Source organism: Homalodisca vitripennis, chromosome 6, assembly GCF_021130785.1.
Source record: "Homalodisca vitripennis isolate AUS2020 chromosome 6, UT_GWSS_2.1, whole genome shotgun sequence".
Taxonomy (NCBI): Eukaryota; Metazoa; Arthropoda; class Insecta; order Hemiptera; family Cicadellidae; genus Homalodisca; species Homalodisca vitripennis.
In genome coordinates, this window is record NC_060212.1 from 42779407 (window position 1) to 42800424 (window position 21018).

General features: G+C 38.1%; 1 protein-coding gene across 3 annotated transcripts in view; it reads right to left on the reverse strand.

Moving 5' to 3' along the window:
* The window catches only part of LOC124364314 (cysteine-rich motor neuron 1 protein-like), a 210511-nt gene that overhangs the window by 5080 nt on the left and 184413 nt on the right, over positions 1 to 21018 (reverse strand). For 2 of the 3 annotated variants that reach the window (XM_046819692.1, XM_046819691.1), the window contains exons 2-8: positions 10564 to 10761; positions 9419 to 9616; positions 4202 to 4417; positions 3599 to 3808; positions 2321 to 2437; positions 1119 to 1370; positions 909 to 977 (exon numbers count right to left, since the gene is read on the reverse strand). In XM_046819692.1, coding sequence (XP_046675648.1) covers positions 909 to 977; positions 1119 to 1370; positions 2321 to 2437; positions 3599 to 3808; positions 4202 to 4417; positions 9419 to 9616; positions 10564 to 10761 — 1260 coding nt within the window. The remainder of the gene's footprint in view (positions 1 to 908; positions 978 to 1118; positions 1371 to 2320; positions 2438 to 3598; positions 3809 to 4201; positions 4418 to 9418; positions 9617 to 10563; positions 10762 to 21018) is intronic. The other variant, XM_046819693.1, reaches the window with a different exon arrangement.

The window sequence follows — 21018 nt, forward strand, 5'->3', positions numbered from 1 at the left end:
GATATCTATATCACTCATGAAAAATTAATTTTGTTAACAAAACAATTAATAAAAACACGTCATTTTATTATATTTAATGTAATGAAAAATATTATTTCCACAAGTAAAGGATAACAGAAATATCACTCCTTGAGGCTATAAATTATTCTGTAAAAACTTCACATTATTATCTTGAACCACTTTTATTTGAACCCACCTAAATGTACAATGACCTAAATTGCCTAATTAAAGTAATTTCACGAGGAGTGATCAAAATTTGCGTCCACTTTTTCTATATTCAGAGAAGTTGTTTTAAAAAGCTACTGATTTAACATTTAAAAAAACGTGCCTCTTACGTGTATCAAATGAAAACATTGTGTACAGAAACCATATGTTTAATTTTCATTTAAATTATCTTAATAAATATGTTATCTAGAAGAAATATAAAGAAAATGAGTCAGATGGCATGGGCGTGGTATGATATAGTAGAGAAGTGTACTTTATAAATGTAGCCTTGACGATTTAAACACCAGCTTTACTATTTACAGGTATTTCGTGTGTAAGACTTATTTTAGTATTTTTATACGGCTAATACATTTAACAGAAGAAAACAACCCGGTTATTGCACCGCGAACACAGTCGATAGTAAAAAGGGCAGTCGGTCGTTAGGAACCCCATACATTTGAGGTTTGGGCCCTAAAGTAAAAACGGGCCACGTATGTATTAGTCGCATGCGTAAGTACTTGGGTTTCCAATAGTCCCAATACCCCAATAACGCAATCCTTAAGGGACCAAGATCTTGTGACAAGAGTATAGTAACCATTACCATTATTGCCTAGAGAAGAACATTGTAATTCACCAAATATTTGTAAGAAGTCTTAATCATAAATTTGATAACAGCTAATAATACATGTGTTGGGTGTTGTTACCTGATATGCAAGGTGTACCAACTGCAGTGTCGGTCGTGTTGGAGGCGCCCTTCAAACGTCCTTCATGGGCTGAAACAATAAATATTCTTAAATCACAGTTCTTGCTCATCGATATTCTTAGGTGTGCAATTAACAAAGGAGTGTTGAAAGGTAGTAATGAACCTTCTCAAACAAGGGTACTAATTAGTTTAACCAGCTTTGTCTACTTACGTATGCACTTGCAGATGACGCAGTTATGTGCATTTAGCACCAGACCGTGGGCGCATCGCTTGGTGCATTGATCCAAAGGTTTGCAGGACTCGCAGCGGCAGACCTCGCAGCCCAGCTTGTTGGTGCGATAGCCGTGCGGACAGTTCTTCCTGCAGTTGGTGAGCGCAGGACACCGAGGGGAGTCACATTTGCACAGCTTGTTGCCGTGAGAGTCCTGCGCGTATCCGTGTTGACACTCCAGGAGACACTCGTCTGCAGACAGGCCATTTCACAAATTTTAATTTAGAATTATTACGCTGGCTAAGATGTATCCAAGTGGATCAGTCCTAACTGTGTTCTATTGAAAACCGGTTGCAAAATTGAGTTGAGTCAATTTTGAACAATTATCAGAACTTATTTTGGCAGTGACATACCAATATTTTTATGCTAAAATTTGAGGTATGAAGACTACGATTAGGATTTTCGCCTCATATAGAATCGAAACATTTCTGATACAATTAAAATATTCATTTATAATCGGGCTTGCTCTAGAACGTAATGTTCAGTCAACATGTGTAAAAGGAACTATGATAGAACCAATACTACACATCTGCTTGAAAAGTTAGTTGATTCTGCGGCGTAACCAAATAGCGAGCACAACCGATTACAAAAAATCTATTACAAAAAAAGCAAAATACGGCGACCTGTGATAATGTAGCCAAATTGATCGCTAATTCGTTGAACTTCAGCCTCTCACAAAACATCTCCACTCACTTCTATAAGCGGATAAGAACTACTGGTTCTGCCAGTTTAGGTTTAACTAAAGATGTCTCTGATCACCTCAAGATATTTATTATGTGAGGGATGTTTCAACGCGTCGTGAAACGAACATATATGATAGTATTAGAAAAGTTAATTTAGATGTAGGATTAACTTAAGCAATTAACCAGCCAGACCAATGGGAAAAAGAAAAAACGGATGTAGAAATAAAGGTCGCATGTATGGAAAAGTATCTTCCGTTACTACAGCAGTATTTTCCTTTTCTGAATTTCCACAAGTGAAAAGGATGAACCCATATAGCTCCAACACCTCTCATTGTCGTTATCTAAATATCTCAGAACTTTTCATTCATTTACTTAAAAGAAACTACTGCTACTATACCCCACAATAAACCATTCACACAAGGATATAATGCTGTTATAATTAAACTCTGTATCACCCACCTTGTTGGCAATGGCAGGTGAAGCAGCCGTGTACATCCCTGACAAACCCGTGGACACAACGCAGGGAACAGTCGTCGAGGGTGGGGCAGTGAGACGGTACAGTTACTACCGTTGAACCTGGACAAGGATAACATATATAATCACAGCTGAAAGAAAAATAATAAATCACTACACGGAGAGACTCTAGTTCGATTTTCAATTATAGCTGCCCTAAACCCTCCTATATACCACCATCAAGCTTAAATTAACCCCTGGTCTCTCCGATTGCATATCCAATTTAAATTATTCCTTTTAACTTCTTAATTTATCGGGAAAAGTACTAAAAAGAGCAAGGTTATTAAAGGTGACTGGTAACCTTATGACTACTCCACTTCAATAGATCCCGGTACCTAAAGAATATAAATTTTAATAATGTAAGGTACAAAAAAGTAAATTATATATTATTTTACCAGGCGATGGTAGGGCAAGAAGCCCTCTCTAGCATTTAACCTGAGGACCAACGGCTTAGAGGTTACTACAGCCGAACAGGCGAGGACAGGATCGCTCCTCGGTCACATATCCAAGCCGCTCGACGTTGCTTGATTCGGTTCTCTTGCGATAATCGCTGTACCCATTACACTGCGCCATTGAAAGGTGCAAGCAAACTTTGATGGGAGCTTTGTAAGATCTCATCTGATACAATCTTCCTCTTTCCGAAAAACCGATTGGGATCCTACATACCTCAAGATTGTCGGCTACATGTCGATGGATTTTGATTTAAATTCAGCTTGGTAAAAGCTAGGGATTTACTTTAATGTCACAACAATCACTTGATAGCAATAGCTGAACCAACAAAATTACGGCCGGCAACCAAAAAATGGATGTTTTGACTGGACATTTCGGACTGGACTTTGTAGGTGTAACTACTGGAACGGAGTTGTGATAGGAACAGACCAAACACACGTCTTGCCATTGTTAAGCGGCATTCTGACAATAGTAATAACTCACAAAGTGCATGGGAATCATCTACGATCCATTTCCTGGAGAATTAACAGAACTAAATATGGCTAGTCAGGAAGCTTTCCATAGACAAGGAGATGGCCTTACCTCCCGTCTGAAACGGGAGTTTAATTTTTATTGCATCACTTCAAGCTAGTATATAAGAAATGATTCTTGTACAAATACACGGTTACATCATAAGTCAAGGTTTCCAATGTGATTATCAATATTATTGTATTCTAGTTATCCTTTATATATAGAAACCAGTTACGATAAGAAATAATTCAAAAGTGCTCGTACCGTTGCACCTAGGGCAGCACTCGCCCGGCTCGTACTGTGGGTTGGCGCACGCCTCACACATGTACGCTTGACATTGCCGCTGACCCTCTTTGCACACACATGTAGTGCAGTCGTCCTCCTTCCAACGGTCACCGTTGGCAACCACTTTCCCGTAGAGCCCCGTGACACAGCTGCCAGGAGGAGGCGGCGTGTCAAGGTCTGCCGACTTGCCTGTAACAAGGCAAATAGTACCATGGTTTTCTAAGCAAAATATTACACAGGTAGTTTATTCATCCTCCTTCCAACTGTCACCGTTGGCAACCACTTTTCCGTAGAGCCCATTGACACAGCTTCCAGGAAGCGGTGGCGTGACAAGGACCTTCGATTTGAACTCAATTTTATTAGACTTTTTACATGATTTGCCAGGTCAAGAACAATTCCCAAGAGTGGGCATAAATTAGACCAGGTAATGTGGATTTGAAAAGACCTCCCCAAACAAAAATAAAATATCACTGTAATGGAAACAATTATCACTATAATGGAGATAATTAACCACCTGGAAAGTTAATAACAGTTGATTTTGATGTTATACTTTAAAAAACTATTTAACGATTAGAATCGTACTTTTGACGCAGACGGGACAACACTGGCCAGGGGGTATCCTGCTGAGGGAGCAGTCCGGAGGCAGTGCAGGGCAGGCGGAGGAGTCGCTCATTAGTCCATCCACGGAGTCGCAGAAGATAACGCCGCTGTCACAGCGACATCTGGAGCAGTCCTCGCGGAACCACGAGGAGCCGTTCTGCATTAGAATACCGTTGTCGGTGCACGTGTTATTCGAATCTGAAAGTGAATGCAGAGTAAAGAGACGGTAAGGTAACTCATTAGGGTTCATACTAAGATATTCTTAGATTATAACACCTGAAACCATAAACTGATAATTGTGGTCTGTCAGTGTTAAAGTGGTGCAATCAATTTTAGGTTTGGAAAATATTTGTTTCTGAACTCGTATCTCTAAGATAACTCCCCAAGTAGAGAAAAAAACAGGGAATTTGTTTATTATCCACATGAAATTACAGACATCTAAAGTAAATACAATTAGACAATTTGTGTTGAGGCAAAAGTAAAAAAGACTGAAAACTGTGTATTGCTGTTCCATCCATCAAGAACTAAACCTGTATATTGTTCTAATGTTGCTCCATCCATCAACAATAAAAGCTGTTCATTGTTGTCCTGTTGTTCCATACAACAAGAATTACAGCTATATATTGTTGCACTGTTGGTCCATCTACTAACAATCAAAACCGTATATTATTGTAATGCTGCTCTGTTTATCAAGAATAAATGCTGTATACTTTTTACTGTTGCACCAACCATTAAAAATTAAAACTGTATATTTTTGTACTGTTTCTCTATTCATTACAAATTAAGCTGTATACTTTACTGCTGTTCCTTTAATCGAAATTGCAGGTGTATATTGTTGTATTCTTGTCTCATCTATAAAGAATTGAAGCTCTATCTTGTTGTACTGTTACTAGACTACATCTATAACGAATTGAAGCTGTATATTGTTGTAATGTTGGTACATCCATTAAGAATTGAAGCTGTATATTGTTGTAATATTCCTCCATCCATTAAGAATTAAACAATATTGTTGTACTGTTGTTCCATCCATTAAGTATTGGAGTCGTAAATTGTTTTAATATTGCACCATCCATAAACAACTAAGTAGTATATTGTTGTTCTCTTTTTCCATCCATTAGGAATTGAAGCTGTATATTACTGTAATGTTGATCCATCCATTAATAATTGAAGCTGTATATTGTTTTACTGTTACTCCATCCATTAATTAATTAAAGCTGTATATTATTTTAACTGTTGCTCCATCCATTAACAATTGAAGCTGTATATTGTTGAACTGTACTCCATCAATAAAGTATTGAAGCCGTATAATCTTGTAATGTTGCTCCATCCATTAATAATTGAAGCTGTATATTGTTGTAATGTTCCTCCACCCTCGAATAATTAAGCAGTATATTGTTGTATTGTTCCTCCACCCATTAAGAATTGAGGAGTATATTGTTTTACTGTTGTTCAATCCATTAATAATTAATTGAATATGTATATTGCTGCATAGTTCCTCCATCCATTAAGAATTAAGGTGTATATTTATGTACGGTTGTTCCATCCATTAAGAAGTGAAGCTATAAATTACTGTAATGTTCCTCCATCCATTACGAATTAAGTAGTACAGTATATTGTTGTAATATTGCTCCATTCATTAAGAATTAAGCTGTATATGTTGTACTATTGTTCCATATATTACGCATTAAAGTTATGTACTGATGTATACTACTAAGGTTATAGTTTATTTTTTAGAGCTCTAATTACTTTAGAAGAGTCAACCATATTAGAAACCTTTCGGACAGGCGTTTAGATAAATTATCAAGGCATTCGAATTAATACGATGTAGTTATTTAGCACCATCACAGATGTATGTTATACTATGAAACTACTGTTATCTATTTTTATACTGTTATATGCATAGTATTATTTAAAAATCTATTAATGTCTGTCTGTGTGATCGTGTGTGTGTGTGTGTGTGTGTGTGTGTGTGTGTGTGTGTGTGTGTGTGTGTTTTACTCAATTACATAAAAACTACTGGACTGATTGTAATGCAATTTTACATGGACATTCTTAGCATCCTTGTTTAAGCCTATTCTTATTTCAGAAATCGCTTGAGCCAACATCCACTGTTCTCTAAATTTGCATTAGCAAACAAGAAATATTATTAATTTAAAGAGTAAAATGTTGTCAACTGTTCCAAGCAAACATTATTTTATGACAGCACAACCATATGCTTAATTAGTGTAACCACTATTTTCAATTTGTTTACATTTATGGTCTTCAAAGCATACAGTAAACGTGATAGTAACAATACTTTTTATTTCAACCTTTTCTGCACAATGTAAGAACATACGGTCCAGCTAATTAAATTGAAGCTTTTAGTATAGATATCACTCTAAAAGTAAATTTTATCAAATATTAATTATACAGTGATTGGTGAGTATGTAATGCACATATCAAAGAAAACATTACTGTCTAACTTTTACTACATATTAATTACCATATAAATTTAAAGACTTTTATGAAACCCATATTAGTTGTCTTTTCACAGTAGGCTTCTCAGACCCGTCTATGTAAACATATTTTCTTCATCAAATAAAAAGGGTAAATAAACTATGGCACAATAAATACTATGACCAGAGAAACTTTTTGACATTTTTCTTGATCTTCGCAACAAGGCAAACTCAACGTTGGCGTCAGAAATATAATTCGCTGAAACCAGAAGTGTTCATACACCTGCAAAGCCTACAAAAGTGCGACGAAGCCACGGGTAACTGGTACAATTTTATACTGGTACTATTTTAAACCTTAGAGCTGTTACAATGTATACTTTAAATACATCGTGTATCTTACGCTGCAGTTAGATAATATCTGCGAATTATTCAACATCCTACTGACTAGTTTGCTTGTCACCAAACTATTTTGATATATAAATGTTTTTCAATGCCAACTAAAAGTGATGCAGGACCGAACAGAACACCGGTGGGCTATTCTTGTATAGAGGAAGTCCATCAAGACCAATCGGTGAGCGCTCCGCCCCTCTCGCTGGCAGCGTACTCTCTGGCATCTCAGCAACTTGGACCGTGGCACTGCCGGCATCCAACACCGTGACTGACACTTTCAATGGCACACGGCTGTGCCAAGTGAAACTGCACCGGTGACAGCGATAGTCTTGGTTTACACGGTACCTCGGAAATAGCAGGTCCATCAAGCCGCTGGTGCAAACTTCTACGCAAAAGCCACCGTATTTCTACCGCGAGTTTGTTTCACTCTATTACACAACGATTTTATTGCAAGACTTAGCTGGTCCCAATTTAGGATTTCATGTCAAAATTGGATTTCAAAATTCTTGCTCTAATACATATAATTACCTAACTTTTTTAATGTTGAGGTTAGCTCCAGTTTACCTTCCTCTTAGTGCGGCATCTGGAATCTGACGCTATCACAGTGAATCCTAGAATTAGGAGTCATATTCCTTTTGAAGAGATACAAAAATAGCCGGCAAAGAATCTCAAATGAACTCTTTACATATGTATGAGAATATCTCTACACCTAAATTACATTTTGTTGCCTAGGTGTATCCTATGCCGAAAAGATATAATGAGTTCATTTTGAACTTATTCGTCGCCGACTTATTTTTATCTCTTCATGCAAATATAACTCTAGATTCTAGGAATCAAGTCTGTAACTGCGTCAGATTCCAAACGCTGCACAAGTGAACAAAAGCTAAACTCATCATTAACATTGAATCAACCTTTCACACCATAGCTACGTGATTACCTAATTGATATTATCAAAGACTTGTTGAGAAGCCGTAAGCTACATCCTAGCTCCCGTGAACATTCTCGAAGAAAGAAACCGATTGTTGGCCGCGCTAATTTTGTCGAGGGAGGAGAAATTGAAGAGGATAAAAATTATTTTATTTTGTTTTCAAGTTATATTTTTTCAGCTTAAACTACATTTGAAACTACCGGAGTCATAAGTGTAAATGAAGAATCGGGTTTCCTGATACGACCTTGACTTTTACCCAATAACAATGATTTATACTTAAAACACTTTTATGCCCTTATCCGTCTAATTAGGGGAAACATCTTGTTTCAAAGATATTAATGCACATCAAAACAATGTTTAGCATTTCCTGTAACGTGTTTACGTTTTGCATATTCAAATGAGGAAGTACAAAACAGTTTGTGATATTTTTTTCCAAATAATTAATAAAACTATCACTAAAGTAAAATTAATTTGGGTGCATACCAAAAAAACTACCGGAGTCATAAGCGAAAATGGAGAATCGGGTTTTCTGATACGAGCTTGACTTTTACCGAATAACAATGATTTATACTTAAAACACTTTTATGTATTTATTCGTCTAATTACGGGAAACATATCATTTCAAAGATATTAATGCACATCAAACCTATGTTTAGCATTTCTTGTAACGTGTTTACGTTTTGTATATTAAAATGTAGAAGTATCACAGTTCGTGATATTTTTTTCCAAATAATTCATGAAAATATAAAAAAAGCAATAAGCATTTAGATGCACACCAGTCAATATGCCATTTCCACATGATTCTACTACTAAAAGTAAGGCCATAAAAGTGCTTGAAATTTAATATTGTTTTTATACGACCAAACCCAAGGTGGCAACCGGCTATTAAATCAGTGTCAGCCAACCATATCAAGCGGACTGGCTGAAAATGAAGAATGTCAAAAAGTCTTTCACCTTGTTGGCTGAGAATTCCTCCTATTCTATGTGGTTTATACCTTTCGTTTAAGAGTGGCTCTGTTTTTACATAAAAACAAGAGCAAAATTTTCAAAATTGACAAGTAAAATCTGGTATTTTTCTCAATGTGTGTGTTAAATTATTCAATGAACATATTTTAGATCTGTCATCTGAGCACAGGACGCGAAGTGGAAAAAAGTAAAGTAAAGATGTCTTTACTCCAGATGAAATTAGGGCTAAGAAGCCCTCTCTAACACCTCTCTAACCAGGAGACCAACGCCTTAATGGTGACTTCCGAACCACCACCAATGGCCGGTCAGGCGTGCTGCTTGCAAGGACTAGATCGCTCAGTGGTCACCCATCCAAGCAGCAGTCACGATCGACGCTGCTTGATCCGGTTATCTTGCGATAACCGTTGTACCCGCTACACTACGCCAGGACGTCTCAAGTATGAAATGAGCTATAGATAGTGTCGTATTGTATGTCCTTACCGGCCGAGATGCACTCGTAGACAGGGCAGCAGGTGCCGGGCTTGCCCGTGCCAGGGCTCATGATCTTGGCCCAGGTGCCCTGAGGACAGGCCTTGCCAGGGCAAGGGGTGGGCAGACATTGACAGCCGTCACTGTGGCGGTAGCTGTCGTCCGGGCAGTCCTTTTCTACAGGGCAGGAGTCCTCAGTGCAGTTCCGTTCTGAAACAGTGAGGTAATACTGATTAGTATTAAATATTCAATACAGTATGTAGAAGGTATACAGCATCTGAAGCAAGTAACTGTAACCAGCCAAGGATAATCATTGTAAGAAACCGGAACATTGTTTTAAGACCATACAAAATAATAGTGACTAATATAAATCAACAATAAAACAGCTGCTATTCTAATTTATAACACATGTGTAGTACTTTAATTGGCTAAGCATTACGACTGAAATTTTGCATGAAGCCATTTCTATAAAAGCAACACCGAGTTCGATGAAGGTGCATGCTACTTCGTGAGATTAGGCTGAACGTCCGCGAACAAATTTACCTTGTGTTACTTGTACTTGTAGAATACTCATAAATGCAAACAAAGCTATTTCAACCCTATTACACCAAATAAAATGAGCAATAGACTTCTCTCCCTTCCGACCTTCGTAGGATGTTCTCTTTGTTTCAGATGACACGCCGCGATACCACAGGAAATACCAACATTGACATTTCTCTCCGCTGTTTCACCCTCTCTAGTGCATGTGACATGAGTGTTGTGTAATGCTCTTTATTTTGTGCAGTGACATTGCATGGGTTCCCTCTCACCAGTCTGGATTCATGCCAGTTAGGTATTGCTTGTTCTTGATGTTCTTTCTGTTATTGGTTTTTTATAGTCACTTAGTTCAATCTCTGCCAAGTTCATAGCCAAACCTTTTAGCCTTAAATTTTATTACGTTTTGATAATGTATTAACACGTAATGTGTTTGTGGCACGCAAGGAACAGGCTAGGTTTCAATCCTCGAAACGCAGAGGTTTATTTTTTTAATAAAAAACGATGTCCGAAATCTTTTTTTTCCTTTCATGTAAACATAAATATAAGAAGCTAGCTCTTGGAAACGGAATAAATCAAATATTACGTCTGAGAAAGAAGTTGTGTTAAAGTACGGTGCCTACCTGAAGGCACGACACACTCTGCAATGTCACAACAGTCCCCTGGGACGCCAGAGACCGGCTTGGTCGAGAGGACGGCGGGCAACTCGCAGGATGGCGGAGGAGAGCATTTCGTCGGGTCACAGACGCACTGACCTTCCGCGCCCGGCATATCGAGTGTCGAGTCCGGGGGGCAGAGGGGACAGTCGGTATTCAGGTCATCTGGAACATGGGAGGATCATCAACGACTCTGGAGTGATCAAGAGATCCACATCGCGCAGTGGGGCGAGGGAATAGCGCGATTCCAGCCTTCCGTCATCAATGTGATCTTATGCAGGCTATTAATGTGACATGAAGGGCGCATTAGCATTTAGGCGGGCGTCTATACATCCATTTCCTCCATTTGGCGTGGTACATAGTTACATTGCAGATAAAACAATTGTAATGGATCGAGAAATAGAAAGTTTCAACGCCAGTGTTCAAACTTCGATGTGATTTGATGAAGGCTATTTTACTGAGACATGCATACTGGGTGACACTTGTCACATCCATTACTTCCACCTACATGAGTTACATTGCAGATACAACTATTGTAATGGATCGAGGATCGAGGAAACAGTTTCAAGTTGATCAACTACAATAGTGTTTAATCCTCGATGTGATCAGATGAAGGCTATTTTACTGAGACATGCATACTGGGTGACACTTGTCACATCCATTACTTCCACCTACATGAGTTACATTGCAGATACAACTATTGTAATGGATCGAGCAATCGAGGAAACAGTTTCAAGTTGATCAACTACAATAGTGTTTAATCCTCGATGTGATCAGATGAAGGCTATTTTACTGAGACATGCATACTGGGTGACACTTGTCACATCCATTACTTCCACCTACATGAGTTACATTGCAGATACAACTATTGTAATGGATCGAGGATCGAGGAAACAGTTTCAAGTTGATCAACTACAATAGTGTTTAATCCTCGATGTGATCAGATGAAGGCTATTTTAATGTGACATGCAGGGCGCATTAGCATTTGGGCTAGCACCTGTCTCATCCATTACCACCACCTGGCGTAGTCCATGAGTTACATTACAGGTAAAGGTGTCGCAATGGATCGAAGAATAGAAAGTTTCTAACAGTTATAACGCCAGTTTTCAAACTTCAATGTGATCTGATGCAGGTTATTAATGCGACATGCAGGACGGATTAGCATTTAAGCGGACGCCTATCCACCCATTACCTCAAGTTCGTGCGGTCCGTGTGTTGTATTGCAGATACAAGTGTTGCAATGAATTGAGGAATGGAAATTTTTTACAACGCCAGGGTACAATCCTATATGTGATCTGATGGGCGAAGCCTGTCCATCCATTACCTACACCTGACGTGGTCCGTGGGTTACATTGCAGGTACATGTGTCGCAATGTAACAGTGGACAGGGAACCGACAGTTTCAAATTATTAAATCGCCAGTGTTCAAACCTCGATATGATCTATAGGCTATTACTGTGACATGCAGGGCGCATTAGCATTTGGGCGAGGCCTGCCATCCATTACCACCACCTGACGAGGTCTGTGTTTTACGCTGCTGGTACATGTGTCGCAATGTGTTGAATAGTGAATCGAATGTTCCAAAATATAAAACTCCAGTGCTCAAACCTCGAGGTGATCTCATGCAGGCTGTTACTGTGACATGCAGGGTTAATTAGCATTTAGGCGAAGCCTGTCCATCCATACACCTGACGTAGTCCATGAGTTACATTGCAGGTATAAGTGTTGCAATGGATCGAGGAATAGACATTTTCTAACCGTTACAACGCCAACGTACAAACCTAGACGTGTGTGATGGTAGCTATTAATGTGGCATGCAGGGCGCATTAGCAATTAGGCGGACGCCTATCCATCCATTATCTCAAGTTGGGCGGTACATATTTTACATTGCAGATACAAGTGTTTCAATGGATCGAGGAATAGAAAGTTTCCAACTGTTACAACGCCAGGATTCAAACCTAGATGTGATCTAATGCAAGCTATTACTGTGACATGCAGGGCACATTAGAATTTAGATGAGGCCTGTCACATCCATTACTTCCACCTGACGTAGTGTGTGTTACATTGCAGATACAAGTGTTACAATGGATCGAAAAATGGACAGTTTGTAACTGTTACAACGCCAGTATTCAATCCTATATGTGATCTGACGAAGGCTATTACGTGTTACAATGGATCGAAAAATGGACAGTTTGTAACTGTTACAACGCCAGTATTCAATCCTATATGTGATCTGACGAAGGCTATTACTGTGACATGCAGGGCGCATTAGCATTTGGGTGGGGCCTTTCCCATCCATTACCTACACCTGACGTGGTCTGTGTATTATTGCAGGTACATGTGTCGCAATGTAACGATGGCCAGGGAACCGACAGTTCCAAAATATTAAAACTTCAGTTTTCAAACCTCGATGTGATCTGATGCATGCAGGCTATTACTGTGACATGCAGAGCGCATTAGCATTTAGGCGAGCTTCTGTCTATCCATTACGTACACCTGTGCGCGGTCCGGTGTTACATTGCAGGTACAAGTGTTGCAATGGATTGATCAAGGAATAACAGTTCCTACTTGTGTATTACTGCTCACACGAACACAGACACATTTACATAATTACACACACACAGTACGTGTTGCAAACTGATAAATTTATACTTACAAAGTTGTTATTATAGAACAATAGAAGGAGAATTATCATCAATCATAACATACTTCATATATTGCTGTTGTTTTGAAGAATAAATGCACCAATCTTTTTCGTGATTATTTCAAATGAATTATTCAGATACACCCAACAAAGTGTAAAGTACCAAAATAAATCAGTAACACACCTACACACACACACACTTATGTATAAATATACACACATATTTATTCAATGCCGACAGTATATATTGAACGTCTCAAGATTGAGATGAGCTTTAGTATGCAATTAGTATGCAATCGACATGATAGTGAAGCCTACTCGACGTGGTGTAGCGTGCTCTTGCCTTGTCTAAACTATATTGTACCTAGACAGGTTTTGTCCAAGAATGCTTGTACTGTAATGGTAGATTGATTATCCAAAAACAGTTAACAAAGTAAGGCAATGAAATGTAAACATTAAGAAGCTGCAGTACTGGTGGCCATCTTTATTGGAGCCAAATAAGAACAATGCAAAACTTCAAACCCCTTTAGGACTTTATATTAGGCCTTACATGTATGGTGTCTGTCCGATTTTATAGATATGATTAAACCCAAATGTTTTTAGAGGTTACTTTTTTGGCAACTTTTTGATGAAACGCGAACTAGCCTTTATAGGCAAACAATCACAAACCTCCGTTTTATTTTTACTATTTAATCCAGCCTCTGAACTCATAATACATTTAGAGATACAACGTAGAGTTGTTTTGAAAATTTTTTAAGGGACCATTAAAGCTATGAACATGTTAATAATACTGTATAAACATAAAACGGGTGGACCGATGCTTAGAGGTGTCAAACGAGGCAACTCAAATAGGGATTCCCTCCCCTTAATAAGGGGGATCATTGATAAGGTTCAAGTACAGTAATAAATACAGTGGGTTCTACTCTGAAAGTTAATTAAGCAATTGTAAATTTTGAACTCGCGCGTTACGACCTGCCGCCATTGGAGCTACACCGTCCATCGTCAAGATTTTCGTCCTGGCTCTGGGATTGGTGGAAGAGCTTACCACATATCACTTCTAAAACAGTAAGTTTGTTTTAATTTTTAGTTTTAAAACAAGAACACTTTACAATTAGATTTAGTACAGACCTCTTTTCTGAAAAGGTTTGGGTAGAACTCTGCAATGATCATAGCTGGCAGTAGTAGTGACGTTGGGTGCAATTACAACGCCCAACATTTCAGAGATCATCGCAAAGAGTGTCTGAAGAGACTTCATACTGCGCTACTTATAATAATGCTCATGTACTCTTTGAAAACTTTCCATCGCCAAATTCATCGCACGAGCTCGGTAGTAATCGGGGCCAGGTTAGACACAATAGTATAAATTAATTAGCAAGAACGGCCCGGCCAGACAATGGGGATTGTGCGCCTCAAGCAAGGCGACCTTTGTTGTGAGAGGGTATTGGCAAGGTCACGCGATACAATCAGCTGGGTGGTCCTGATTGATTGGTCTGCTCGCAGGAAACCAGTTCTCGACTGACGCCCACCTCTGGACAGGCGTTGGAGTTGGGCCAGTCATAATCGCGGCATTTGGCAACAACGTGCGTTGTACGACGGCCCCCGCTGTACCCGATAACCCACTCCGGGTTCTTTGCGCTTTCGTAAAACTTTCACTGCCAACTGTAACAATATTTGGCTGTGAATGTTGATTTTAGCTACAGTTCATCTTACTCTTAGTCTGGAGACTTAACTCCTGACATCTGGAGTCATGTTGGTTTGAAGAGATCCAAAAAATAGTCGGCGACGAAGATGATCAAAAAGAACTCCTTACATTATTTTGACGTTACAGACACTTAAACCACATAATATGGTAATCTAGCTGAAGAGGTTAGGTGAAAGAGCATCTGGTAAGACAATGACATTCCTCCACCTATTCACTAGATTATGATGTAAAGATTTCATATTAAGCTTCATCGTCGTCGACTTTTTTTGGATCTTTTAAAACGAACATGACTTCAAATTCTGTGAGTCAAATCAATGCCAGCGTCAGAGTTCAGACACTGCACTAAGAGGAATGTGAATTGTAGCTAAACTCAACATTCACATTGAATCAAACCTTTCCACCATAGCTACGCTATATCTGGTACACTTAAGCCGTCACTTTAAATTGGACAACACTAAGAATGCGATGTTCTATTATATGCCATTGTTGATGTAATGGCAATGCCATTTTATCAACGATTTTTTACTAAAAATATGAAATGCAATTATAAACTATATAAAAAGAAGTATATTATATTTGATGTTTTGGTGAATTTAACCAAATTACCCTAAAATTTCAGGTACGTGTGGAAGGCTCAACGTTTGTGCGAAAGATAATTGCAGCTCATTTTCTCAGATTGTGTTTAAATCAAGTCAGCGTGGAATAATCCTAGTCTGTACAAAAAAAAATTTCAGGTCAGTATGTAAGTAACCTTTGCTGTCCCTGAGGCATAGTTTTCATATGGCGTTTCTAAAATACCAATGGCAACTAATATCTGTTCTAGTAGGCCTAATAGATATTATTTGCTGATCTGATTTATTTCTCTACAGTCTACAACAGTAATATTAGTTCTAGCAAATTAACATTGATAGTATAGTGTACCAGGCCTTAGATTTCAAATTAACCCTAACCGTATTCGTGGATAAAAGAACACATTTAGTATCACGTCATACGCTATAAAATATACTCATTACAACCTCCATATGTTGTGTTCGCTTGAGATAAACAATATGCTTGTCAGTGTATATGTGACCGGTTGGGTATTGATTTAAGTAAATATTTTACTATGAATATTTGCTACGGCGAGTAACGTTGAATACTGAATGTTGCATACTTTTATTATTTTGTAAAATTGTGGTGCAAAGTGAGGTCTGCCTCACGTTTCCGAATGAACATTTACACTAATGCCAGGATTTTGGAAGGAAAACTTCTTCAAAATAGGCTAAACTATTTACGAGTATATTTATATACGATGGGACTGACGATTATTGCAACACGAGAGTCTCATGATCACAACACCACGCGCTGGACGATTCACTACACGTACGGTCCTTGTGAATAGATATACCCAAATGTCTACCTGTACATCTGTCTATCTTACTTTTTCCCCTAAACCCTAAACCTTTAGACCCATGCCAGGATTTTGGCACGAACCTTTCTTAAAAATAGGCCAAGCAATTTACGAGTATATTTATATACGATGAGACTAATAGCACGATTAATGCAACACTAGTCGATTACAACACCACGCTCTGACCGATTCACACGATTTATTACATGCATAGTCATTGTGAATAGACCGGTACGTCTACATGTGCGTCTGTTTGAAACGCGTTCGTCCTTAGACATGTAGTGCAATGCCAGGAGTTTTGCATGAACATTTATTAAAAATAGGCCAAGAATTTTCTAGTATATTATATACGATGAGACTGACTGCACGATTAGTGCAAAACGAGTCGATTACAATATCATGCGATGACTGATTCACATGAGATGGTTTTTGTGAATATACATACCCGAATGTCTACGTGTGCATGTGTCTGTCTTACTTTTCCCCTAAACATGTAGACCAATGCCAGAATTTTGGCACGAACAGTTCTTAAAAATAGTCCGACCAATTTACGCGTTTATTTATATAGGATCAGACTGACAGCACGATTAATGCAACACGAGTCGATTACAACACGCGCTGACCTATTCACACCATTTATTAACATGCATGTTTTTTTTAATAGACCGACACGTGTACATGACAATATCTACATGTTCGTCTGTCTGTCAGAAAACAACTTGTGGACCGATTGTTCTTATGTATAAATCAATGTCCTTTGTTGACGGAGATCCCGTGACATAATTCAATGGGTATTTCGTCTACATGCAATCCAACGATTGAACAAACATGTTTGCCTGGATATCTAGCATGCCTTATCGCTATGAATAGTCCAACCTACATAACATGTAGTGACTCTACCTGTCCATTTTGGATATACGATCAAAGAAACAGGGTGAACACTCATTGGTTGAGCGTTAGGGTTGTAACATGTCATTTCTGTCTATCTGTATGTGTGTTTGTACGCACGATGACTCGAAAACAATATGACCTATACACTTGAAAGTTTGCATGAGGCTTCATTTCTATAGTTACTGAGTTCAATGATGGTGAGATCAAAAGAAATATTTGAACCCTACAATGAAACCTTAATTAATGACCATAAGTGTCAATTTATAATGTAACAAGACATCTCGAAAATATTTTATCTGTTTAAGTTAAATTTTGCATGAAACTTAATTTACACAACACTGAGTCCTATGATGGTTCATGGATGGCCATGGAACTTGGCTGATAAAGCCTATCACTCGGTAGTGTGATAGTTTCTCTTTTGTCTGCCTGAGTGAAGTAAACATTTATTTATTTAAATGATTGTGGGTCTGTATATTTCGAGAGTGAAATGTGCTATAGAATTGACATTTTGAAATAGCCTCAGCAAAGCCTTTCATAGCCTTCGGCCGAGATACCTTGTACATATGGTATTTCTTGTAAATATGACTCTTGTAAATATGAGCCAATATTCCCAATATGAGCCAAAATAGTTTCTCTTGAGGGGGACAGAGGAAGTTTTCCTAAAAAAGAAACCGATCATCAGCCACGCTAGTATTGGCGGGAGTCGAAATACGAGGGTATCAAAAGGGTTACAAATATTAAATGATAAATATTTCCTTGGATAATTTTTACTTTGCTCTATACGCTCAACACTGTCCTTCAGTGACATAAATAACACTGGAATAACTACATAAGAGGCTAAAACTCACAACTTAAGCGTATTAATATGGGTGGTTGACGTTAATTTAAAATTATATTAATTTATTAGCACTATTTATTTATGTTCGCTCTTATCAATCTTATAATTTCGTTAGCTAGTTGATTGCTTGTTCCTGTTGCACAGAGAGTTTTTATAAATATTTTTTCCTTTACGTATTTATTATTCTACTTTTGTTGATATCTACCTATACTTTAGTTGTTTTTGATTGTTTTTTATGTAAAGTACAATTTATTTAAATCAATTTTCTGAGTTGTTTCCATACTTGAGTAATTATTGTTGTTTGTTAATCTTTATTTTTTATTTTTTATTATGTTTTGGATATTTACAACTTGTTATATCTTTGGATACTTATTATCTATCAAATTTTTGTATACCTATTTTGTTACTTTATGTAGATTTTTCATATGATTGTATTAATTTTATTTTTTCCGCTGTATTCTACCTTCTATGCTTGTCTTTGTAAATTGGCTGCTGCCGTTGGAAATAAATAAATAAACACCGTCCTTCAGTGACATAAATAACACTGGAATAACTACATAAGAGGCTAAAACTAACAACTAAAGCATATTTATATGATTGGTTGACGTTAATTTAATTTTTTTTAAATTTATCCGCCGGTTTGATTTTAAGTGTATCTAGTTTGATAGTATGTTCTGAGAAAACATATTATTTTATACTTTTTAACCCTATTATAACCCTACAATATCGACCTCCATCATTAGTAGCACGAAGATCATTTCTTTCTTGGAGGCGATTTCTCTATCAAATTAATGAAATAACAGATTGTGTGCTTCAGGTATTCAATGCACACTGGCATGACTTGTGGCCTATTGCGAGGATCTACCAGTTAATCTCTCTCCGCTCCAATAGGCACTTGGACACTGGCCGAGTGAGTCACCAATGAGTGAACGACCATCACACATTCCTTTAATGGAAAACCGGAAAGTTCGACCCGTGTTGGACTAATGACATTCCGACACCTCCGCCACAGCCTTATACGGGCAGACCGACCCCGGGAGCAGATTTGGTGAGTCGACCTGTTCCACCCACGACCTTGTTAGAACGTATTGCTAGCTACCGAACTTGCAGGGAACCTGTTTCGAGACCTGTGTTTTGCTACTACAACGTACTATTAACCCTTTAGTTATCATTCTAACCTCAATGATAAATTAAATACAGACTGTTGATTATTTCAACCAACAACCAACTCGTTCACATTTGAAAATGCTTGTAAATCTAAAACGCGTTTCAGGCGAGTTTTAAATGCCTTGGGTGTAGTGAATTTTTTTTATCACATTTTAGGCAACATAATGATGAAATTGCCTATAAGGGCAAGTATTCATAAATCACCGTCCTGTGGGTGTCTGCTCGGTAATTAAACCTGCCTCTAGTCTCATATCTTGGCCACTAATCATACCTGGTTTACACGTTTACAATACATAATTTTTTAAATGTAGAGACCTGACAGAGTAAACAACTGTAATAATTCGAAAGCTTCTCTGCAAGACTCTCTGAAATTATTCTTTTGAAATAGCCAGTGACACAGTGTAGCGGATACAGTGATTATCGCAAGATAACCGAGTCAAGCAACGTCGAGCGTGGCTGCTGCTTGGTTGGGTGACCGCCGAGTGATTCTATCCTTGCAAGCGACCAGCCTGCCCGGCCATTGGTTATGGTTCAGAAGTCACCTTTAAGCCGTTGGTCTCTATGTTAAGTGTTATAGAGAGTTTCTTAGCCCTGAATTCGCCTAGTAAAATCAGAGCATTCTTTACTTTTTTAAGATTTGTTCATTTTTCTAATTTTAACACTTGATTAATAGATTTAGATGAACAAAAGTTCTGTTACATAACCTAATGTCGAAAATCACCAGGAAAGGGAACGTTCAGGATGCAAACCGTTAAGTAGGGTGTGCCGTACAGGAAGACAGAAAACGTGGGCTCCCCGTGGGCAGTAATAGCACGGGTTGATTTCCGACATCCGTGGGCGATCTGTCGGCAGCTGTTATTGATATCTATTAAACCCAAACCTTGCCACGAGCTGGTCATTAACACTGGAATGTGCGTCTCAGATAATCTTATAAACAAGTGGAGGTCTTTGATGAAGTCTGGAGCCGAGTTTGTGTTTAGTATTCTTTACCAACAAATCAATAAATATGGCAGATGGGTAAAATATAAATACAAAAAGTAACCATTATCCTCCTCCACACTGCGACTAATTCCATGCTTCTATCGCCTTAAATGGCAGTTTTGTAGTGTCGCGCAACGCCAGATATAAATAGAACCATGTGTTCCACCATTTATACCTCAGGATAAATCACACGACCTTGAAAACGAAAAGCCAAGTCCAAGTCGCTGTGACTGTGTGGGGTGGGTCCCCCACATCTTTCAAAGCCTCTGCCGGTTAGGCTTTTTGCTTTGTGTCGGTGACGAAAAGCAAAACTGATATTTGTTGTGATGTTTAAAATCATTTAGAGAGGTTACAAAATAGCAAAATATTTAAAGGAACACAAACATTTCAATCAATCATATTTTTATTGCTTCCAAACAATTATACATTGCATTGGCAAACGTCAATAAATAAAACTAAACATCTTGCAGTTTGCTATTCTAAGAATCATTCATTGCTCGCCTACATACATTAAATTACATTCTCCCTCTCATTCATACATGGCTTCAGTATCGGTACTAAGTTACGAAAAATTAGTGGTTCCAGCGGCGTAACATGAACTCATCTACAGAGTAAAACATTTTAGACACTAAAAGGTCCTTTAATCGAGATTTAAACAGGCTTGGGTTTTTGACATTTTTTATGCTCTCAGGGAGATGATTAATTAATCTGACACCAGCTTGTGAAGGAAGTTGTTCAGATGCCAGTGTTCTATGATGTTGATATCCTGTAGCTGTCCCCACCTCTAGTACCATACCTGTGGACGTCTCT